Genomic DNA, 21,388 nt, shown 5'->3' with positions numbered 1-21,388 from the left:
AACGCATGCTTTCGCCCAACTACTCGGTTTAACTACGTTAAAAGCCTCCCACATTTTTAAATGTAATTCTAACCTATGCATGCTGGTGAACTGCTATGGAAATTGGAAAAAATTGGCTGCAGCAAACACGACTTTTTTTTCAAAATGTCGTCTTTTGGTTTTTTCGATGTTAACGCACATGTATCAAGTGGTGCAGTTTGAAAATATTCTGTCAAATAATCTGACTTTGAATATTTGTTACAATTCATGGATCCAGTGTGACATCTTTACATTAATCGCTTTGAGCTGTTCTTAAGCGCATCTACGTACCTCGCATATACTTAGTTTGTGAAGAGGTTTTTGTTGGTTTCTTTCTGTGCGAATTTTTAAAAACAGTTGTCAAGGATTTTTACGGCGGGGCAATGACAACCTGACCACGCGTTAACTTTCGGTGACGTGTGATGCTACACACAGCATGACAACACACAAAAAGAGTCACTGCTTCCTTTGTAGAAAAACGTTAACGAAAAATTGCAATACCCATAGACACATACGAAACATTTAATTATTTAAAAAAAATTCACAATCATTTGGTTCATCTATCGAATTCTGTAGAGTAAAAAAGTCGAAATGAACAGATTCCAAGTGTCCCTGGATCCTCTAGGCCTCTTCGAGTGCTCCTCCAGGGATGCAAAAAGCGGCCACGAACTCCGCCTCACACGCTCTGCATAGGAAAACAAAATAATTAAAGTAGCTTTAAATCTTTACAAAACATCCCACTGGAGATGAGCGACACTACACGGCTGTTTAGTGTTAGGCAAAGCCAAGAAGAAATTCGGCGCCCTTTTTAGTTACCGCCAGAACCATATAGCTTGGGCAGAATTGCACACATTATAGTGTGGACGCCTGCTACAAACACACCACAGAGGCACAACTGCTGTGATCGCCCGGCGGTGCAGGTAAAGATTGCGGATTGGATTCCCGGCGGCGGTAGCATACATTCGAAGGTCCCGAAACTGCGCTCTTCGTCTGAATCTTTCGTTAAGCTTAAAGACACAGTGAAAGTCAACGAAAGGTGCGGGCAGAATTTATTGACTATTCCAGCGCAGCAGTTAACTTGTTTACAATTGTATGCGCGGAGAAGCAAAACAGACATAGGGGAAATTTATGAAACGCCACCGTAAAGGTACGGCCCCCGACAAGTGCACCTGGCATAGAGCACACACGCGATCAATCTATACTGCATGAACTTCCCAGTACAGGCTGCGGCGTAAAATGACGGTAGCTTGATATTTTCCCCCGCCGCATCGCCGCTTCACTTGGCTCAAATCCTGAAGCAAAAAATTCTATGCCTTAATGTCTCGCTGTGCGCCCGGCCATTACTTGTGCCTCCATACGGCAGTCTCGTTCTCTGGTAGTAGAGTGTCTCTCCTCAGCGCTTCTGCTTCCGCGGAGCTGTTGAAGCTTCTAGTTTTTAAGCGCTGTCCACACGAACACCCTTTTATCGTGGCCAATAAGAACGCGTAGTGTACTCGGCCTACAATAACACCACGTTGAGTGCTAGACCGCATCTCCAAAAAAAAAAGATACGTTCTACTCGCTGGCAAAATAAAGCCGCATACAAAACAGAAATCGCACACACACAAAGCGCAAGCCTGCCCTGCTGCGCAGCGCAGTCCCGTAGTTGTCCTTGCGTGTTTCCCTTGTGAGCCGATAGATGACACGCTGATTTTTTCCTATATGAAGCAGCGTGCAACAACGTGTCAAACATTTTCGCTTTTCACTCACGGCTTCATCGGCAGTGTGACGGTTTCCTCCACTGAAGGTTTCTGCAGGAGTGGGTGCGATTGCTGCTTCCTTTGCGCTTCTTTGCCTTTTTTACTTCGTTAGATTTTCGTGAGGTGCGGATATATCTTGGGGACAGGCAGGCTAACGGTACATATTTCGAGCAAACTTTTACTTCAGTGTGTATGAAACTGGGGCTCATTCGGCCACTTTCTTAATTTTGCTCCCTTCATCTGGATTTTAAGAGAAAAACCTCATATGAAGTATAAATACTGCCCATTATTACAGGGGCGATTCGGTCATACGGCTCAGTTTGCTTTTGTTTCGTTTATGAAATTTAAGCTCCAGAAGCAAATAAGACATTGAGGGAAGCTGTAGTGGAGGACTGCATTTAAATTCGACCACCTGGGGCTCTCTAATGTGCGCTCATATCGCACAGTACACAGGCCTCTAGGATTTCTCCTCGATCGAAATGCGACCAGTGGTGCCATGGTCGAACCCATGACTGCGGCAGCTGTCTAACAGCTTCAGAGATAGAGTGTTATACGTTTTGAGCACCTTTCATGTGCCGTATGCAGTCTATAAAAGTTCAAAAGTAAAAGCCAATAGGAAAAGGGGCTGGAGTACCTTTTCCTTTTGAACCGCAAATGAAGTCAGTGTGGGACAGACTGGCATATCCCCAGTTTTATAGCGGGATTTTTTTTAGTTCGCCAGCACACGGGCTTCAACTTCGCCGAAAATTCGTTGTCTGTTTGCCGGTGTGGTCCCACCGCGACCTGGGATTGCTGGGCACCAACCGCCTGCGTGGCAGATGGGCCACCTAGGTCACGTGACCTTGTGGCGCCATCACAACCTGCCCACCGAATTGTGAGCAAGCTGCCCACCGTGGCATGTAGCAGTTCAATTAATGATTAGACGCGAAAGGTTCCTCGGGAAGAGCAGCTTGAATCTCACAAGCCCCACCATTGGCAACACCTGCCATCGCGGGGCAGTGGCGCTTCGATAAACTGCTGCACCACTGCGCCAGGAGTGGTATGGGGACTCCCAGGATTCTATGACTCTACAGAATGACGAACTCTACTGCTGTACAAATCTAAAATGATGCAATTACACTAAAACTTAGATCATATATTAACCAAAGTATTCGACAAGTTCTAATCAAGCAAAACCATAGGAAGTCAACATAAAACATGCAAAACGAGGGCTAGCTGGAATAGTGCATGATAATTCGCGATTAGCCGCAAGCTAACCCGCCCTGAATTTTTAGTCTGCTAGCACATTTAGTGGCCATTTTCCGCACTTCACCGTTGCCTGTTTGCGCGTCTGAAGCCTGCTTAGTGGCAACATGCGCACCTGCCACCGGGTTGTGGGGAACTTGCCCAAGTGTGTGTGTGCATAAATATATGCACCAGACAGGTTGTTCACAGCCCGGTGGGCTGCAGGTAAACTGCCCACCACGGAAGGTGGCTGTTCAATTAATGACTAGTCGGGAGAGGTTGCTTGGGAAGTGCCACCTGGGTCTCACGGGTTTCATAAATGGCAGCCCCAGTCAATGCAGAGGAGTGGCGTACCATTTAACCTTTGCACCATTGCGCCAGGAGTGGTATGGGGACTCCCAAGGATCTATGAATGTAAAGTAGAGAATAACGAAGTCTGCATATATGAGCATTATCTCATTATCGCTATCTGAACAACTTCCAACCGTGAACAGTGAATCTTAACACCGGAGCCGAAGGGAAACAGAAGTGCTAGTGCACTTAACTGGCATCTCGCTGAACTACGCGAACGAGCCCTTTTATTTTTTAGAAGTAGTCGGAGACGTATACTCGGTGCGCTGCGTGCCAAGCCTGTACCCCATCTATTGCGGCGCGGCCCTAGCATCTGCGGCGCGGTAGACGCGCCCGATATCCGTATCACAAGCGAAGCATGGTGGCGAGAGAAAACTACCACTCCAACTTCAATGTAAAGCTTAGAAGGCTTTTCAATAAACGGTCGTTCTTCTGCTCCCCAAGCTTGGTGGTTCTGGTCATGCCTCGTCGGCCGAACCCAACGATAAATGGTGTCACAAGTGGGGCGAGCGTCGACGTCTTGTCGGGAGAATTGATAATTTCACTGCAAGACCGGCCAATTGACGGCTCCAGCTGAGCTCGGGTGTGGAAATAGCCAAGAACTGGCAAGTGTTTAAGCAAACGTCCTAATTTTTTCTCGCCGGACCAGAACCAACACACAAGCCTCTAATGGGATCGTGCAAAACGGCACTTCTGCTGAGTGTTGCAGGCGAGGAAGCTATTGAGATCTTTAACACGTTGAGCTTCAGCAAAGACGACAGCAAGAGTGACTACGCCACGGTCGTTAAGATGTTTGATGCATATTGTGCGGCGCAGCAGAAGGCAGTACTAGAGCGCTCCGTCTTCCGCACACGAGTTCAGGACTCTGGTGACTCTTTCGAACCATCTCTACGAAGTTTATGGCACTCGGCTGCTGATCCAAAAGACGCGGGTTCGATGCCGGCCGCGGCGGTCAAATTTCGAAGGCGAAATTCTAGAGACCCATGTACTGCAAGATGTCAGTGCACGTTAAAGAACCCCAGGTAATGGAAATTTCCGGAGCCATTCCCTACAGCGTCCCTCATAACCTGAGTCGCTTTGGCACATTAAACCCTATAAAACCAAACCAAGACGAAACGTTTCCTACGAGACTTACGAACCCAGGCATGAGCATGCAACTTCGGCCCTCAGATGGAGGAAATGATCAGGGACCAAAATATTGATTGAATATACGACCAGAAAGTCCTGGAAAATATGCTGCGTGACACCACGTTGACGCTGCAGAAGACTGAGCAGGTTGCTGAAGAAGCTGAAGTGGCAGCAGAGCAGGAAAAGTAGCACACGGGAGGAAAGCCAGATTGATACGATGCGCAAGGAACACTTGTATAGACAAAGTGGGTTTCCCGGACGTAACGCGTGTCGAAAGTACGAACGTATGCACACGCCACGAAGCTCTTCGGCATTCGGGAAAATATGCCGAAAGTGCCAACAATCGATCCATTTCGCTATCTGCTGCAGAAAGGCTGCCGAGGTTGGCGCTGAAGATGGCTTTGATTTGGCCTTTGCAATGCACTTCGGGAGCTACACAATTATGTGCTTACAGTTTGTAATTATCATCATTGTCGAAGGTATCTCAAAAAACCCTAAATGAATTTTTGAGGGCCTTCCCGGCGTCAGAATATACGTCGATGACGTGCTATAGCAAGGGGGTCGTCGAGGCAGGAGCATGACATACGACTGCAGTCGGTATTGCGAGCAGCAAGAGGCTCCGGATTGACATTTAACCCGCACAAGTGTTCTATTGGTGTCGAAAAAATTGCGTTCCTGGGTGACGTAAACGACAAGGAAGGGATCCAGCCGAACCCATCACTGATAAAATGCATGACACGAATTCCATCATCGGCTGACAAGCTCGCGGTACAGAGGCTCCTGGGCGTCGTGAATTATTTCAGCAAGTTCATGTCTTCATTGGCCCAGGGGAAGGCGGTTGCCCGAAATCTTATCAAGATAAGTGCTGCGTTTGACTGGCCGTCTAGTATCTCTGAACAGTGGAGACAGCTGCGTGACAATGCAAGTGGTGAGCCCGTACTGACCATTTTCGATACAACAAATATGTCTTGTGACGCATCCGGAAACAGAATCGGCGCAGCATTGCTGCAGTGTCGCAACGACACATGCAAGCTCGTAGCATACGCTTCACGGGCAATAACAGAGTGCGAACAGCGTTACTCGAAAATTGAAAAGGTGTTGGCGGTTGTGCATGGCTGCGAGAAATTCAATTATTTTGTCTGCGGTTGCTCGAGTATCCTTGAGACTGATCACCAACCCTTGATCTCCATCTCGCAAAAAGCCACTGGAGACATGCCCCCAAGGTTGCAGTGGCTTTTTCTGGGCCTTCTTCGGTATGACGTAAAAAATGCAGTTTACGCCGGCAAGGAAGCTATTCTTCGCAGGCATGCTGTCCCGGGCAACAGCCGAGACATTCGCAGAAAAAGACGTAATCAACGACGAGACGGAAGAACACGCAGTGAGTTTGATCTGTTCAGTTGTTACCGAGGACACACTGAATACGTTGCCTATGGAAACTACTTGCGATGAAGATTTAAAGCAAGTTATTGAGGGCCTGGCGGCCGGAATACCACTTAAAGAACAGTGGAAGTCGTTCGAGGCAGAGCTTTCTCATTTCTAGGGGGCACTATTAAAAGGGTGCAAAGTTGTAATTTCAGCTTTCATGATGAAAGAAACGTTAAAAACAATTCACCAAAACCATCTAGGCCTCAAAAAATTAAAATAAAGGGCGAGGCATGCAGTTTTCTGGCCAGGAATCAACTCTGACATCGAAGCAATCCTACAGGCGTGTTCTGCGTGCAGGATATACGCCTACAGTCAGCCACAATAGCAGTTAAAATTGCGTCCGGTGCCTAATACACCACAGCAACGTGTAGGCATCGACATATGTGAGCATGGTGGACAGTCATACCTGTGCATATAGGACGCACTGTCAGACTTTCCTGAAGTGGAAGTTCTCAAGGATACTTCCGCGAAGACCGTCATTGAAGCAAGAAGGGCGATTTTTTTTCTATATACGGCACACCAGTGGAAGTCTGTTGAGATAACGGCCGTATATTTTCTACCTACGCTTTAGCTGCATAGACTCGGACGTACGACTTCAGCCACACCACTCCGCTTCGGCTGCGGGAGGTGGTTGGTTCGAAACCCATCGCCGGACGCCCACCAGTTAAAATGAGTTCAAGCCACCCCCGGCCCGGCGCCCGGCTTCTTCAGGGGTGTGTGCTTGGACGAGGCTCCGCAAACCCCGCTGTGCCCGTTCGGGGGCAAACCCAGTTTCGAAGAGCTCAGGCTGCAAACAGGTGGAAACAAGTGAAGAATACACTTGAATAGTTCTCAAGTGAAGAGTACACTTGAAGAGCTCACTCCCAAGTCCCGCTTTTCGGCTGTGCGTCTACGTCAGAAAAAAAGGGCCACAAATGGGCTTCTACCGCACGAGGCCGATTTAACGTTGTTGACGGCGGAGCTTATCGCTGATCCGTCAGAACAACTGCGGTCAAGACCTTTTTCCCAAGCATCTCACCCCAGAAGAGCCGAGCACCAGGCCGGGGGAAATCTTGTACACATTAAAAACCGGTGGGTACCCGGCGGCACTGGGGATTGAATCCAGCACTTCCGAATGCGAGGCGAATGCTCTAGCACAAGGCCACGCTTTGGTACCCAGTCCAACGGATGGGATGAAAAGGGCGTACGAGTAGTTAAGCGGATTTTAAAGAAAAGCACTGAAATGAATCAAGATTTTTGGCTCGGTCTTCTTGCATACACATGTACGCCAACAGAATCCGGGCCATCACCAGGCGAGGCGCTTCAAGGAAGACTCCGGATAACGTTACCCGACGTCCGGCCGTCTCCAATTCACAACGTGCTGAGGCGTCCTCAAACCTGCCGTTCAAGCCGAAAACTAGCACCGCTAAATCCTGGGGACACGGTTCGCATCGAAAAGGGGGCATGGGCTACCAAAGGTGTTCGTCATTCAGTCTTCAAGATATCCCAGGTCGTATGGCATAATCGCCGCAGTCGGCATCATCCTGCGACGCAAGCGATGGCATCTGCTGCCTACAAGAGAAACTTTTCGACAACAAAGCCTTCATCAGCCCGATGACGACCTCTGCCAAGTAGCAGATCAAACTTCATTTTCAGAGTCCTGCCGCAACAATGACTCAGGGTCTACGTCTACAACTGCCAGCTGTCCTGTCATCGTCAGCGCTTCTGCAATCGTGCAGTAGCAGGAATTTGCATTCAGAAGTTCTACCCGAGAACGAAGGCCGCCACAGAAGCTTGCATATGATGGAAACACTGTACCGATTTGCTAAGTTCCGTGTTTCATTTCTATCGCATGTTTGTTTTTTTCTCCTTAGAAAGAAAACAGGATGTATCGTATCTAGTGCGGCGCGGCCCTTGCATCAGCGGCGCGGGTGACGCGGCCGATATCTGCATCACAAGCGAAGCATGGTGGGCGTTATGCTCCCCAAGCTTGGTGGTTCTAGTCATGCCTCGTCTGCGTGGCCCAACGATACAAAGCCTGCCTCGTCAGGGGCCGACAGCACACAGCAAAACAGTCTCCAACGTGCGCACGAAACCTGACGTCATCTGACCTGTAATTGACCACGTTGCTCCGGCACCTACAAAGCTACATGCGCCAGCGGTTCCTCGCGCTCCCACGACGTTAGCAAAAGGGTAGAAAAAATGCTAGGACGGCACTTTGCCCAAGTTGGTTTTTATAGCGTCAGACGTCTCTCCCGCGCAAGTACGCCTCCTCTTTCATGAATTCGTAGATCGCGGGGAACCATCACACGAAAGCTGGCTCACTGGTGCAGCGGTTAACGGATGCCCCATTGCCCCGAACGATGGCTGTTTCAAACACTGCCACCGGTGGGGATTGTGAGACCCTGGTTGCTCTTCCCGAGCTCCCGTCAGGTTCCTATCTGCAGGGATAGTTCTTTGAGAGGCTGTCTGTCTCTAGGTGCACTGATACGCAGTGCCACGGCTGGCAGGTGGGAGCTGCATCTAATTTATCTGAATTTCATTGCCACCTGCCTTGGTGTGCAGGTTGTCCTCAACCTCTTGGGCAGATTGCCACATGCCCATGTTTGCCACGTCCACGTTTTTTCGTGACACAGACTGACGGGCGCCGGCTTTTTTCGTGAATTGGCCTTAAAGCTACTTGGCATTAAAAACGTTTCCGCCGCACCGAGGTGCCAGTCACCGTAGTAGTAATCCGCTCTTTGTCTCACTTTCTGGCATTTAGGAGCTGAAGCTTCAGTCACCAGGTTCTTGTATGTCTTAGAGGCTCTATGAGTCCGCGTTCCTTCACTATATGAGCTCACTATCTTAAATCTATATCTCCTGACGCACCGCAAACATCGTCGTGCAAAGAAGTCACCGAGACCCCAAGGTCGCAGCTGGCCTATTATTGTTTTATACCTGTGCCATGAGACTGCTGCAATCCCTTCTCCAGGCCTCAGCCGTTTCCTCTAACTATAGGCGTTCGATCTCCATTGATTAGGTACGCCTGCCCTCCAAATGCAACACTGTCTCTATACGTCAGCCGCATTGCTCTTTATCAACATATGGCAGCCATCTCGGTCGCCAGCTGTCTACAAAAACGGCGCACGTTTTTACTTTTTCTTTGCAATAATTTGTATTACGGAAAGGGCACGTGTTTCAAGTTTACAAACCGAACGTAACATTCGTGCATTAAAAAAATTACGCATTTCTGATCTCAAGGTCAGTAATGTCACTGAAAGGTAGACGCTGCCCTTACCAATATTTCGCAAAGAACTCGTTCCAAATTTGCAGTAGAAATGAAAGTTTAGGGTTGTCCGCAATGTGAAACAATTCCTTTTTTCTGCTTCTTGCCGGTCTCCTGCAATATTCTCAGCGCAGATCTCGACTGATTCAAAAACTGTTTGCTGATTAAGATTGCATTTACCGCCTTCTACACATTCCATGTCCGTCATTCTATTCATATAGTGACCTTAAATATTAGACGGCTCATGCATTTGCTGTGCTTATAGGCCTTCTGTGGCAGCAAGCCATTTGCATCTTCTTATTCAGCCATACGAGAACGCATGTACCACAGCCTGGCCGTTTTCTATTTGTTATGAGCACGGCATATCACCATTACAGCCGCTAGAAGCGTGGCTTTAAGCTAAGTTGTCTTACCTTTCATCTCCATACCGATGTCGCTGTGGCAGAACAGGAGCACGAGCGAGGACCGCATACCGACGATGGTAGCCAAGTCGTGGAACCGCGGGGAGGGAGAATTCCACGATCGGGTGCATGCTGGGAAACACCCACGCCTGCAGGAACGAAAACACAAGTTTAAACAAATAGCCATCCAAAAACGGTGCTCTTTCGCCGTGGCCGCTGCCATTTTTACGTTGCAGGCCTGTTCGCCCCTTAGTGCGACCGCAGTTATTGTTACCACGCAGCTGCTTCTTTCCAGAAGCGCAAGTATCGTAGTTTAGACATCATTCCTTTAACATGCGAGCGAGCTGCATCTGCTAGAAGTGTTGAGGCATCGCTGGCATACATTTGTTGAAAACTGCTGTTCCCGTTTCAAACAAGCGCTACGAAAATAAACTCAAGCAGCTCAAACAAGCAAGTGCATTGCGTTTCCTAGAAGCCTCCTCAAAAATGCGCAATTAATCGCAGCATTTCACGTGTATGCGCGAGCACTCGGTTTCTGGTACGAACTAATGCCGACATATACGACAGAAGTTAACACATGTCCGACGCCAACTTCACCCAAAATGCTTGCTCTCCTTCACACGTGGCCGGTACTCGAGAGAAGTTCTTTAATTGAAAAATACTTTCCAGATTCCTGCCGCTGTTTCTTTCTTCCTATTTTGACGTTCCAACGCTGCGGTGATAGGCAGCAAATTTGCCTGCACGAGAGCATTCTTTGTTATGTACAGATAAATGGCGCTTTGGTTTAAACTGTCCCCGCCGAAGAAATATATACCTTCAGGGCGTCCTAGAGAAGGGACCCAATGGATCCGTGCAGAAGCGGCGGGCGCCTCAAGCGTGCATTTTCGCCGGACTCACTAGCGAAGAGATATTCTCAATGTCTTCATTATCGTTTCTAAAGAGGATGACAGGTCCGTTTTAAACAGTGCGACTTGTTTTTGATTTCTTACGTTAAACAAAATGTTTTAAGTTGGGTGTAACTTATATAGAACGCGAGTTGTAGAATGAAAAATAGGTAATTTGAACATTATACGTAGCCTGCCAAAAATTGCGCTACACACTAACGGTATGCACCCTCTGCGGGCAAGGTTAATTTCTCGATTTTACCCGTGCGAGCTTTTGCAGCAAATTAATCAGTTCTATCTTCATCTATGAAAAAGCGTCTCTCTAAACCAGCAGAACCAGAACCGCAAGTCCTTTTGTATTCCATGTTATGGTGAGCATGATGTTTCCCATTGGGCCTGGATTGCTGTTCTCGAGGAATGTGCTGTGAGTGTGCTTGGGGAATTGACGATATTACTGTTTCCAACAATGTACTTGATTACTTTTTTCTGAAGTGGCATGTGTAACGTAACATTCGGCACCAAAAAATTCACGTACACAGTGGTGCTCTTTTCTCCAAGTTATCCTGTACTACTGTATTTCCTAAGTGAAACGCCTGTTTCTAACCGTCTGCAGGCGATTGTGTTTAAATTGTGTACTTCCCGAAGAAGACGCCCAAGTATATACTTGGCCTGCAGCGCGTCAAGCGTGCTCCATGTGTGGCCGCGATTTGGGGCGAGACAGCATTTATAACGTGCTCGGAAGCCTGGCGATGTGAAAGCTCGATCTCGTACGGGCGGCAATACTTCGCAAGGGAAATTTTCGATTCTCCTGCGTTTTTAGAGGAATGCGCGGTGTACATCCTATATCTACGTAACAGCCCCACCTCGTCAGGCACAGTAAGAGTCTTATTTTTCGCGGTCTAAATATTTCGCGAATTACGACATGCCCTTTGCTTCTCCTTCTCTTCCCGTCTGCAAAATTTCTGACGCTTTCAACGACCAGCCTACCAATTCCTGCACGAGACGCATAGCTAGCTGCCTTCGTTCTGTTCAACGAAACTGTTCTGTTCAACGAAACCTGTTCAACGAAACTCGTCAAAAGCTATGACAGCGTTCGTGCTCGTCGCTGTGTTCCAGATATTTCGTGGAGGAGTGCGGTTCGACATAAACAAGCAAATAAACAATCTAAAAGAATCTCAGACAACAGGTTATGAATGTCACACTTGAAACATTTCACTGTCAGCATCCATTCGTGAGAAGAAAACATGGCATTTCTAAAAGAAACACCGCAATTCTTTCTAGAAGCCCGTCTTCGGGAGACATTGGGCACCGCTCTTCCCACTTGTCGTGACATATCAGAACAATATAGTTTTCTCCAGCAAGTTTTGACGAATTAGAAGCGGAAATTTCCCCAAAATTGCGCGAGACCTGTTTTTCGCACGCATTGTGCGATTGACAAGGAACCCGAAAATTGGTATAATTTTTTTAAATATAACCTCGCGGCATAATAGAATACGTGAAACACGACTACCAGCGTTGACAGGCGGAGGCAACGAAGTCTGCGCACATCATTGTGAAAATACGGAGCGCCCATATTTGCGTTCGCGATGAACGAGATTTGAATGAGGTGAACGATAAACCAATGGCAGATTAGAATTCATACCACGCAGATGCATAAATAGGCCAATCATAGAAATAAAATGTGTGTTTTTTTTTTTCTGAACGTGAACGCCGCAACGATAAAGAACGGGAGCGACTAGTAGAAGAATTGTCGTCGTCCACCTTCGGCCGAAAACCACAAAGATGAACCAATGAAATGCAGTTTGCTGCGTCGATAGTTAAGTTCTGGGTGCCAGTGCAGAGGATAGGTATTCCTTTGTCGAAAGAGAACGGGTATACTTCAGTTTACCCCACAGCACAGGGTGGACACGGCTGTTATTTTTCTTAAACGATCGCAACGCGCGATCTACACACTGATCTTGTCTATTTAAAATGCCGAACCAGGTCCGGAGCCCATTACCACGCACCGCGCTGGTTTCAGGTCTTTGTTACATCGATACAAGATTGGTTCGAGAATTAGGTTTAGTGATGAATCTGAAGTCTGTCTGCGTTTCTTTTTTTAATCTACAGTTTCTTTTGCACAACATGCAATTTTCGCGAAAGAATGAACCACATTGAACCGATCATTGTGCATCAAATTTTCACTGCTCATGTTGGCCTAAGTCAAGACGCCCTTTAGGACAGCCTGCACTCTGGACGTATGCACAGCGCCAGCACGGGAGAATTTATATATTACTTTGGTTACAATGTTGCTCCTGACCCTTTTCTGTGCCAGCCATCTCAACTTGAACCTTCCGGAGAAAATTCCTTTCAAACATTTCGCCTGATCCTAGGGCTAGTGCGCAAGCGAGTCCAAAAGCATGCTCGGTATTTTCACTAAACAGCGCTTTAAACATCGTTAGAGTTTTAAAAGTCTTCAATTTCTAATTTGAAACACCGTATATAGATGTAAAGCATATGAAAGTGAAAGTGGGTGCTTTACATGACCAGGATATCAGGCAGAGTATTGCTTGCTTCTTACACCGCCGAGGTGGCTCATTGGTTGTGGCGTTGTGCGGCTGACCCGAAAGACGCGGGTTCGATCCCTGCAGCGACAGACGAATTTCGAAGAAGGCGAAATTCTAGAGACCCGTGTACTGTGCGATGTCAGTGCACATTAAAGAACCCCGGGTGGTCTAAACTTGCGGAGCCCTTCGCTACAGCGTCCCTCTTAGCCCGAGTAGCTGCGGGAAGTTAAACCCCCATAAAGCATAAACCTATATGCACCTTAACAATAGGAGCAAAAGGTCAAAAGGAACTGCGTCAGGCTACCTTCTTTGTGTTCTTTTTTCATACGCCAGTGAGGTCTTATAGGTCACCATCCACACCAATGCGTAGAGGTCGTTGTTCCCATCAGCTATATTTTAAAAAGTACCGCCATAGTAGAATCCTTCCATTTTCTCAGCAGCACCAAACCTGTCCAATACTTGTTGGAATCCTAGTGTTAGAATGCATACTAAGAAATGCTCATTACTGCGTAATTCCTCTAGAAAAAAAATATGGCTTTCATTTCACACTGCCTTTCGGTAATACGCGCCATCTAGTTTCTTGCTTCATTTAATAGTAAAGAATAAGCACCACAAACTGCGTTTTCTAATCTGCGTTTTCTAAAAATCGCTCACCCTGGTGTGGGACCCTTTGCCAGCTGGTGGTGTCCGGCGGCTTCATCAGCGGCATGGTGCACGGGCGGCCTCGGGTCACCACTCCTCAGCAACCTACCGATGTTCCTCCCGCACCTGCTCTTCTTCCAGTCTGCGTCGGCAGATCAGACCAGTTTGAAAATGAATTAAATTTAAATACGTCCTCTCTTTGTCGACTTGGGAGCACGGCGTCCATCTGCAGAGAGCCACAGACGCAAGGATGGACTCGTGGCGAGTGTCCGAAGAATAATCTCGACGTGTTTTTTCTGATACGTGATGACTTATGCGCTACTTACTAGTACAATTTAGACACCGTCTGCGCCTTCGAGTCCTGCCTCTATAAAGCATTAAGTGAAGTACAGAGAAAAAGCATTGTGACTGCTGTAGTCTTTCCTCCAGTGATCTTGTTTTATACCTCGCTGGTTGCAACCAAGACCCGCTTCTCATTATCGCCACCTTCTGGATCCGATTTTAACCCTCGAGCATATAGGCCTACAAAACTAAAATATTACCCAAAAATACGGTCTATATTACCGCTATTTATAAATACAGCCTAAAATTTACCGCAAAACGCCACTTCGATGGTACGCATGAAGCAAACGAACTATTTTTCTTTCCCCTGCTCCCGCTCTAACACCCCAGCGCTAAGATCATTCTATTATTGTTTATCCATGTAGTACAAGTATAACTAAGAAACTTTTTTGACTGCTCCTTGGACTAAATTTTCTGACTATGCAGACCACTATAGTTTAGTTTTTATGCTGTAACTTCATAATGCGTGCCCTTAAATATTTGTGATATCTCTTCAAGACATCGAACGCACTCATTTCACGCACATATGCTGTGCACTTTTACGTTTCGCAAGAAGAGGCGACCGCATAGGAGACACGCAGAGGCCGCACCTCAAAGCACCAGCAATCTTCGTATCACCATCTGCCAGCTCGTCCACTGCCAAAGAAGAAACTGCCGCTGCTTAGCTAGGAAATTCAAAGCATTTGGGGAGAATTTGAACTACGGCACACTGGACTCATATAGTTCAGCCGGAAGCCTCCCCCGGTTGCAGGCGGACTAGAACGATAATGCAAGGATTGCGCCGTGTGCCACCACGGTAGGCTCGCTCGAAGGGGAGGAGCGAAACACGGCCCGTGGGAGCTGGTCCCTGCGCTGCGGTGCACGTCACGCCGCGTCTGCCTGCCAGCGCATCGCGAATGTTTGAGCGCTGCTTGAGGCGCACACTTTCTGAAGATAAACCTGTTGTTTAAGCGTTAGCAAAGTGCCGTGCTGAGGTAATCGCCTGTTGCCGATAACCGCCACAGATTTTAGTGCTCACTAGCGAATCTCAATTGAGGTTTCGGGTCGACCTAAACCAGCAAATAATTTAGCAATTTCCAGTCAGTCGGAACGCAGTGGATGACATTTGATATTATTTTTTCTAAGAGAGAAGTTTTGCTGCGAAACGAGTGTACGCAGTCTTTTTTGTTCTTTCCGCTGTGGACAAAAATTTTATGACGGGCTGCACCTTGAGGCAGTTCTGCGACGCCTCTCTTAATGGAACAGAAGGGGTTTTAAAGTTGAGAAATCTGTGGCTGTCGTATACCTCAGTCCCTGCTGATTGGCCTCAGTCAGGGCTAGAACTGTGGCGATCTCTTCCGCTGCATGTGCTGTCTTTGTGCGCACTGACATAAGGGTGATTATTTTGGCGTTCGCTACTGATACCGCCTTCGGGTATTCCTTCGTTCTGTAATTCTAAAAAAACCGCAAGTTTCATCTTTAGGAACCTGTCCAACCGCCATGATCTGGCCGCCCCTCTTCCTTCGCGGTTCTGAAGCTTCACATGCTGCAGTTAGGGCATTCAGAGATTCAAGGATCGGCCGCAACAACGCGAGGATCCTTTCCGAACAAAACACAGACACGGAACTAACAACACAAGTATTCAATGTGGAACTAACAGCAGAAACATTCGACAAATCATCACTGGGGTCCCCCACATTAGGGTTGAGGGAAACGTCAGAGTAGACACCGCTGTCCGAGAGTTAATGGCACGGAGGGCGTGTGTGCCGGTCGAAACCATGACGCCAGAGTATTACGAGGAGGCAATCAAGTCGTTGTTGGGAGTGCGCGAGAAGTACTCATCTCCGGCGGGCAGTCTCAACAGGGTGCAGGCCACCACGCTCAGACGACTGCACAGACACCTACCCAAGCAGAGCCATATATCATAAAATTTGGCCGAATAGATGCGCGAAAGAGTGCGTTTGGGGTGCGTAGAGTACGTGACGTGCTACGCCACGATGTACCACGTCTTCTGGAGCTGTGAAAAAGCCTTTTTTACCCAATACAACTAGCCCTGGTCTATAGAGCAGTGGCAGGCCCTTCTGACTGACTCCGGTTCGAGCACACATCTTATGCCGGTAACGAGGGCCAAGGCCATGGCGGCGGCCAACCGAATCCTGCAAGAGGGAAGGCCGAACACTGAAGCTCCAAATATATGTCTTCTCGACCGGCCCTTCTCTTTGGAAATAATTGTTTTTAATATTACTATTTAAAATAGCGGACAAAATCGCCGTAGAGCTTCAATCATAGTTTTGTAGGTGTTTGTAGTTGTAGAAACTGAGATCAGTGCAACAAAACAGCGCACGTTATGCCCTTGAAATATAGGTTTTAACTTAAAGCACCTTAACTTGAAGCACTCTGCGCAGTGAAGCCTAAAGGACCGTATACGTGCCCTACAAACATCAACCAACAGGCAGGCCTTCCTCGCTTGCCCAGCCACGTGCGGGTCCTGTGAACGCGACCGATTGATTGGATGATGTCGAGAAGTAGCGCTTAGGGACAGAGAAAGTATCACAGGTTAAATCACGGCCCGATATGTGCTCTTCCGCCGTGCGGACAAGACCGAACTGGTACGTGCAGTCGTCCCTAAGACCTGTCGGTCAACAACACCGCTCGAATTCTCTTCCGTCTGCGCTCGGCAGCGCGCAGAGTGATGTCTAGTGGCAGTGCCTGGTTCGAGATAGCGCATCTTTCGATATCGTGTTAGCATCAAACACGCCCCATCTCGAACCAGGCGCACCGCTAGACGTCGCTCTTACCGCCGAGGAGAGCAGACTGCACGGAGTTCGAGCGCTCTATAGATAGGGCTGTGGATGACTGCGCGTGCGCTGCCAGTGCCAGCCACGCCGACCAGCGGGGAGGAGAGAGTGTGGCGTAGTGTGAGGAGCGGATGGACGACTCATTTTCTTTCAACTTAGAAGCTGGACACAGTGCGCTATGAGAAAGAAATAACATACGGAATGAACAACTGAAAGTTCTTTCCGCATGCGAAGGAATTTAAAGAACGAATTAAGACAGGAGCTTTTGTAATCATCGCAGAATCAGTTTTGAACCTGGGTTCGTCAGCGACCCTTCGAGACGCATAGTAAGTTGTCATTATGGAAGCAGCTCACTGTTGGGAGCCAGCACTTTCCATGCACTCTCCCATATGGAAGCATAGCAAAACATGCCTTGGACTTCAAAGTACGCACCCTTGTTCCGCATAAATTATCATTGCACATGACCAACGCATCGATCAGATGTCTGTCCGTTTACGAACTACACAAAAATAATCTAGCCGTACGTAGTATCGTCGCCTCTAAATAAAGTGCGCTCCTAGCGTTGGGGCGACGTCACCAGATGCACGCAATGAGTGCCCATCGAGCACAGTGTTCCCAAACGGCCAGCGTGAACGCTTATTAGAGAATTCACATAACAGTTTCGGTTTTCGGAATGATTTGTTTGGCTGAGCAAGCCTATGCCGTAGTGAACACGCAAATCCATTATGAACGTCAGCTCGGTTGCCGTCAGTGGCGGGTGGGGTTGAAAAACGACAGGATGTTGCCATATTAAGATCTCGAGACTTGAGCAAACTGGCAAAAGTGAGTGCTTTTCCATAGAGCTTGCTTAGACTTTCTAACAATCACCTAGAGGGAAAGCTGGCGCCCCGTCTGTGGCAGTTTGCGTGGAGCTTCCTCAAGACCTCTTCAGCTACCATGGGCGCTCTAAGCATCATGGGACGGAGAGCTACTGATTGCAGAACTGACGTTTATAGTGCTGAACCACAACTTTTGGCCAAGAAAAAAGGAAAAATAAACGTTGTTGAATATTCACGCATGCCCTAATATTCGATATCCTGTCTATAAATTGCAACAAATGGCCACAAAACCATGTTAATGCAAAGTTTTCCCGAAATAAGAGATAGCTTGCTCTCCTGTTGACCAAGTACTGCACACCACAAAAACCAATATTTCAGCTTAACAGGAAGTTTAAAAATAATAATATATTTTTTTTAAGTTTTCTTGCTTGAACATTTATCACATTTTATTTAATGTGACTTCTGAAAACAAAAAGTTTTATTGGCGTCGTGTGCGGTTGCGTTTTCGCTACTATGGCCTTTGCGCAATACGTTCGCGCCAAAGTTGCCTGCGTGCGGCACGCGCCAAGGACGGAATGACACATCTCAGTAACCCCACTGTGTGTTTCCGAAAAAATGCAACTGTCAAGCAACAGTTAGCTCACCGGCCCATTATTCTTTGAACGTCCATGGTCGCTGAAGTGGATCGCCGCGAGCTGCCCCTATATGGGGCCAGCCTCCTCAAAACAAGCTTGACGCAAGTTCCCAGCACATGGTTTTAGATATCAATACTACTGAGTGTGGCGTCGCTCAGATAGAATAGAAAAAAATTATCCTACCTTAATCGCTCGCATCGTCAGGATCAAATTTCGCACAGCGGTGTTATTGGGGGTCAGTTGTGTTTGATACAACCTTAATGTGGAGTACTCACCTTATTCAGTAGAATCATTTGATAATCCCCATCACCTATATCGAAGACAAACCACAACACCACGATTTGGTAGCAATGGTGCATGTAGCGCTACCTCGTGTCTATCACAGGAACGAGCGCTTTATCGCCTCAGCCTACGCAGTAGCAAGAGTGCGCTATTGAGACAATTGCTGCAAAGTTCGTTCTTTTAATTCGTCTTCGCCGCAGACGAGGAGTATTTAACTTAGAACAAAACCAAACTGAGCACCACCTATGTGCGAATCTTGAGGCTTAACAACAGAGTGTTTAAGCCAAGATAATTTTGTTCGGTTTTCTCTGAGCGATGGCAGCACTCTTGTGTTCCGGAAAAACACGTACACCGTTATTCATCGAAAGAGCGTCGCGATCATAAGTGCGATGGAGAAGCCAGCATAGAAATGCCGTGATCGAGCAAACGTTCGAAAAGTACAAAACATGAGCCGAGCCATGTGAGCTTCGAGTACACGCCCAACCGGCGTCGCACTTTCCACTTTATCCATCGCACGGCGCGTTTTGCACAAGCCCTTGCCATCGATGCACTTTCAGCATCCAATGGCGAGTATCAAGGATCCAACAGCGCGGCTTGCACAGCACCCAAGGAATCACTTGCACACAACCAACATTAGTAGAAGCCTTCAGTTCGGGTACGTTGATTTCAACTTCGTGAAGAAACAGCGGCCTCACATGTAGAAGCAGTTTTTGCCATTCGCTCTATCTATTTCCGCTACATAGTTTTGGCAGAAGCCACATCATGTCACATGATCGCTGTTCTCGGCGGCGTGAGCTCGAGTGTGCCTACAAGAATCGGTTTGCCAATATGCAGCCCGAGGTCTTTGCAAAGTAAACGTCACCCTGGGGCCTACATTCGCAGTGGGCCCATAGCAACACAACATGATCAAGACCATTGCATAATAGCATTCTGCCAGCCACACGAGCGCCCCACTATCCCCATTTCATCATAACCTTGCCTCTTTCCCTCTCTGTTAAGGTGGGGCGCAATGAAGTTACTTGGTCTAATTCTTGAAATTTCACGCTCAAGGCGCAGCAATGTGGAACGCCATCATCTGTAGCACAGCCGTCTTGGTCTCTGTGTCAACGCTTACAGTGACATACACTTCCCCCGGAATGGACTTGATGTAATCGTTCCTGAGCTTCCCACAGCCCGTGCTAATATCACAAGTAAGATAAAACCAAACTGTCCAGCGCTTTCGTCTGGCGCTCAAATTAATTTCCTTGAACGTAGACATACGCTCACCGTTTATATCTACGCTGAGTTGGGTGCAGCAGGAGATGAACACGAGCGAAGGCATCAAATTTGGGGGCCGCCCGTTTGACGCATAACGATCGAAGTGGTGTCATTTGACTTGTCATGTTCCTGAGGATAAAATAAATATTTGGATGAAGCCCAAAATATGTGTGGGATTCGCACCGACGACCTTTTCGCCCCCAAACCGTGCATTCCGGAGACTTACAGACAGCCATAAGGCCTAATCGTTTGCCGCAGAGAGTTCCGGATGCAGTCAAACAATTCATCTTGTTGTAATGCACACGTTTATAAAATTCATTAACTGATATATAAGGAGGAAACATACCGGATATATCGAAGGTGGCTGTAAATCGCAATAGTAGTGCAAAATCTTCGAAGTAGATGACGCTGCTTGTATCTTAGAACGAATGTTTCCGAAACGAAATGCCCTCAGATGTTTGTATTTTGTCTTCTCCACGTTTGCTGAGCACCCCGATCAAGCACCCCGATCTAAACACTTGAAGCTCTCGTAGCTAACGCTCTTAAGTCCAACGCTGATGCAGTGTTGGCGGAGAATTTTTTTTAGCGGCAGTGACGTGGTGCTTCTCATTAGCAAAAAAAAAAATACTTTACGATGTCGTTCATTGCCTTCACTGAAAATTTCATGACGGCGACACGAAAATGTCGCTAAATATAGACAGCAGCGTATGCAGCCGAAGGTGAAATGCGGCGGCCGGCGAGTTTGAATTGATTTGATTCTCGGTCGAAATGAGAATAAAGTCTTGGGACTGACATCAACCGCGCGCTTTAAAGAGTTTCGCCTGCTTTGACACAGTCTAGCTCCTGTGCACCCGCGCTCGGTCCTCTAAACTACTCTGGTCCCAGTGTGACTGTGTGCTATGACAATCTGAGCGAAAAGGAGGATGTCTGGGAGTTTTGATGTGCATCACGGCCATACAGTTGAGCGACATGATAACGTACGGGCGCGGCATGCCAGCCTGAATACCGGCCGCCAGCGTCAGAAAAATGCGACAGTAATGTTTGTTCAAGTTCATACTAAGCCGTCGGATGGAGTATCGTTGGCCAATATCGAGTCGTTGGTAGAAGCGATAACAGGAATACAAACAAATATCTCCCCACGGCGCCTTTAATTGCTGCTGCTCAATCGCGGCTGTCCTGGCCTCAGCTGGCTCCGCTCCTGAAGGTGTCGCGGAAACCGAGCATATCTTTGTTTTACTATGAGACGAGGTTCACAGTAAAACGATGACGAGAGCAGCACCTCAGCGCTAGCCAGTTTCGAAGTGCACTCAGCTGCTGCATCGATGCGAAACCGGCTAGGCTTAGCGACGACTAGGGCAGCCAGGGGGTAGCGCGTAGTTCATTGCCCGGCGCGCCCGCGGGCGGCGTCGTTCCCGAAAGCTCGCCTCGCTCACTCCCGCTGGCTCACTGATTGGCTCAACAGCTTGCGACCTTCACTCGGAAGGCTGGAAAATCGAGAAGCGAGCGACTGGCGCTGCGACTGAGCGATACTTTATGCCCACGCTTGCACTACCGGTGAACAACCTTTAACGCACATATGCTTGGGTTATCGGCTGCTTTGCGGCGAGTCTTAGTTAATATCGTCCGCGACGCCATCGTCACCGTCCGTGACGCACAGGCTGAGAACTTCAAT

At 47.9% G+C, this 21,388-nt stretch overlaps 1 protein-coding gene across 1 annotated transcript; it reads right to left on the bottom strand.

Annotated features, from left to right (window-relative positions):
- Positions 1-532: 532 nt before the first annotated feature.
- Positions 533-19,780, bottom strand: LOC144123745 (uncharacterized). The gene is made up of 4 exons (XM_077656512.1): positions 19,726-19,780; positions 13,618-13,747; positions 9,546-9,682; positions 533-703 (listed from the first exon to the last, which is right to left on the bottom strand). Exons 1-4 carry the CDS (start codon positions 19,778-19,780, stop codon positions 579-581), a joined length of 447 nt encoding a protein of 148 aa, XP_077512638.1. The 3' UTR covers positions 533-578.
- Between the last annotated feature and the right edge of the window lie 1,608 nt (positions 19,781-21,388).

Source organism: Amblyomma americanum, chromosome 1 (genome assembly GCF_052857255.1).
Source record: "Amblyomma americanum isolate KBUSLIRL-KWMA chromosome 1, ASM5285725v1, whole genome shotgun sequence".
NCBI classification, from domain to species: Eukaryota; Metazoa; Arthropoda; class Arachnida; order Ixodida; family Ixodidae; genus Amblyomma; species Amblyomma americanum.
This window is presented reverse-complemented; position numbering and strand designations above follow the sequence as displayed.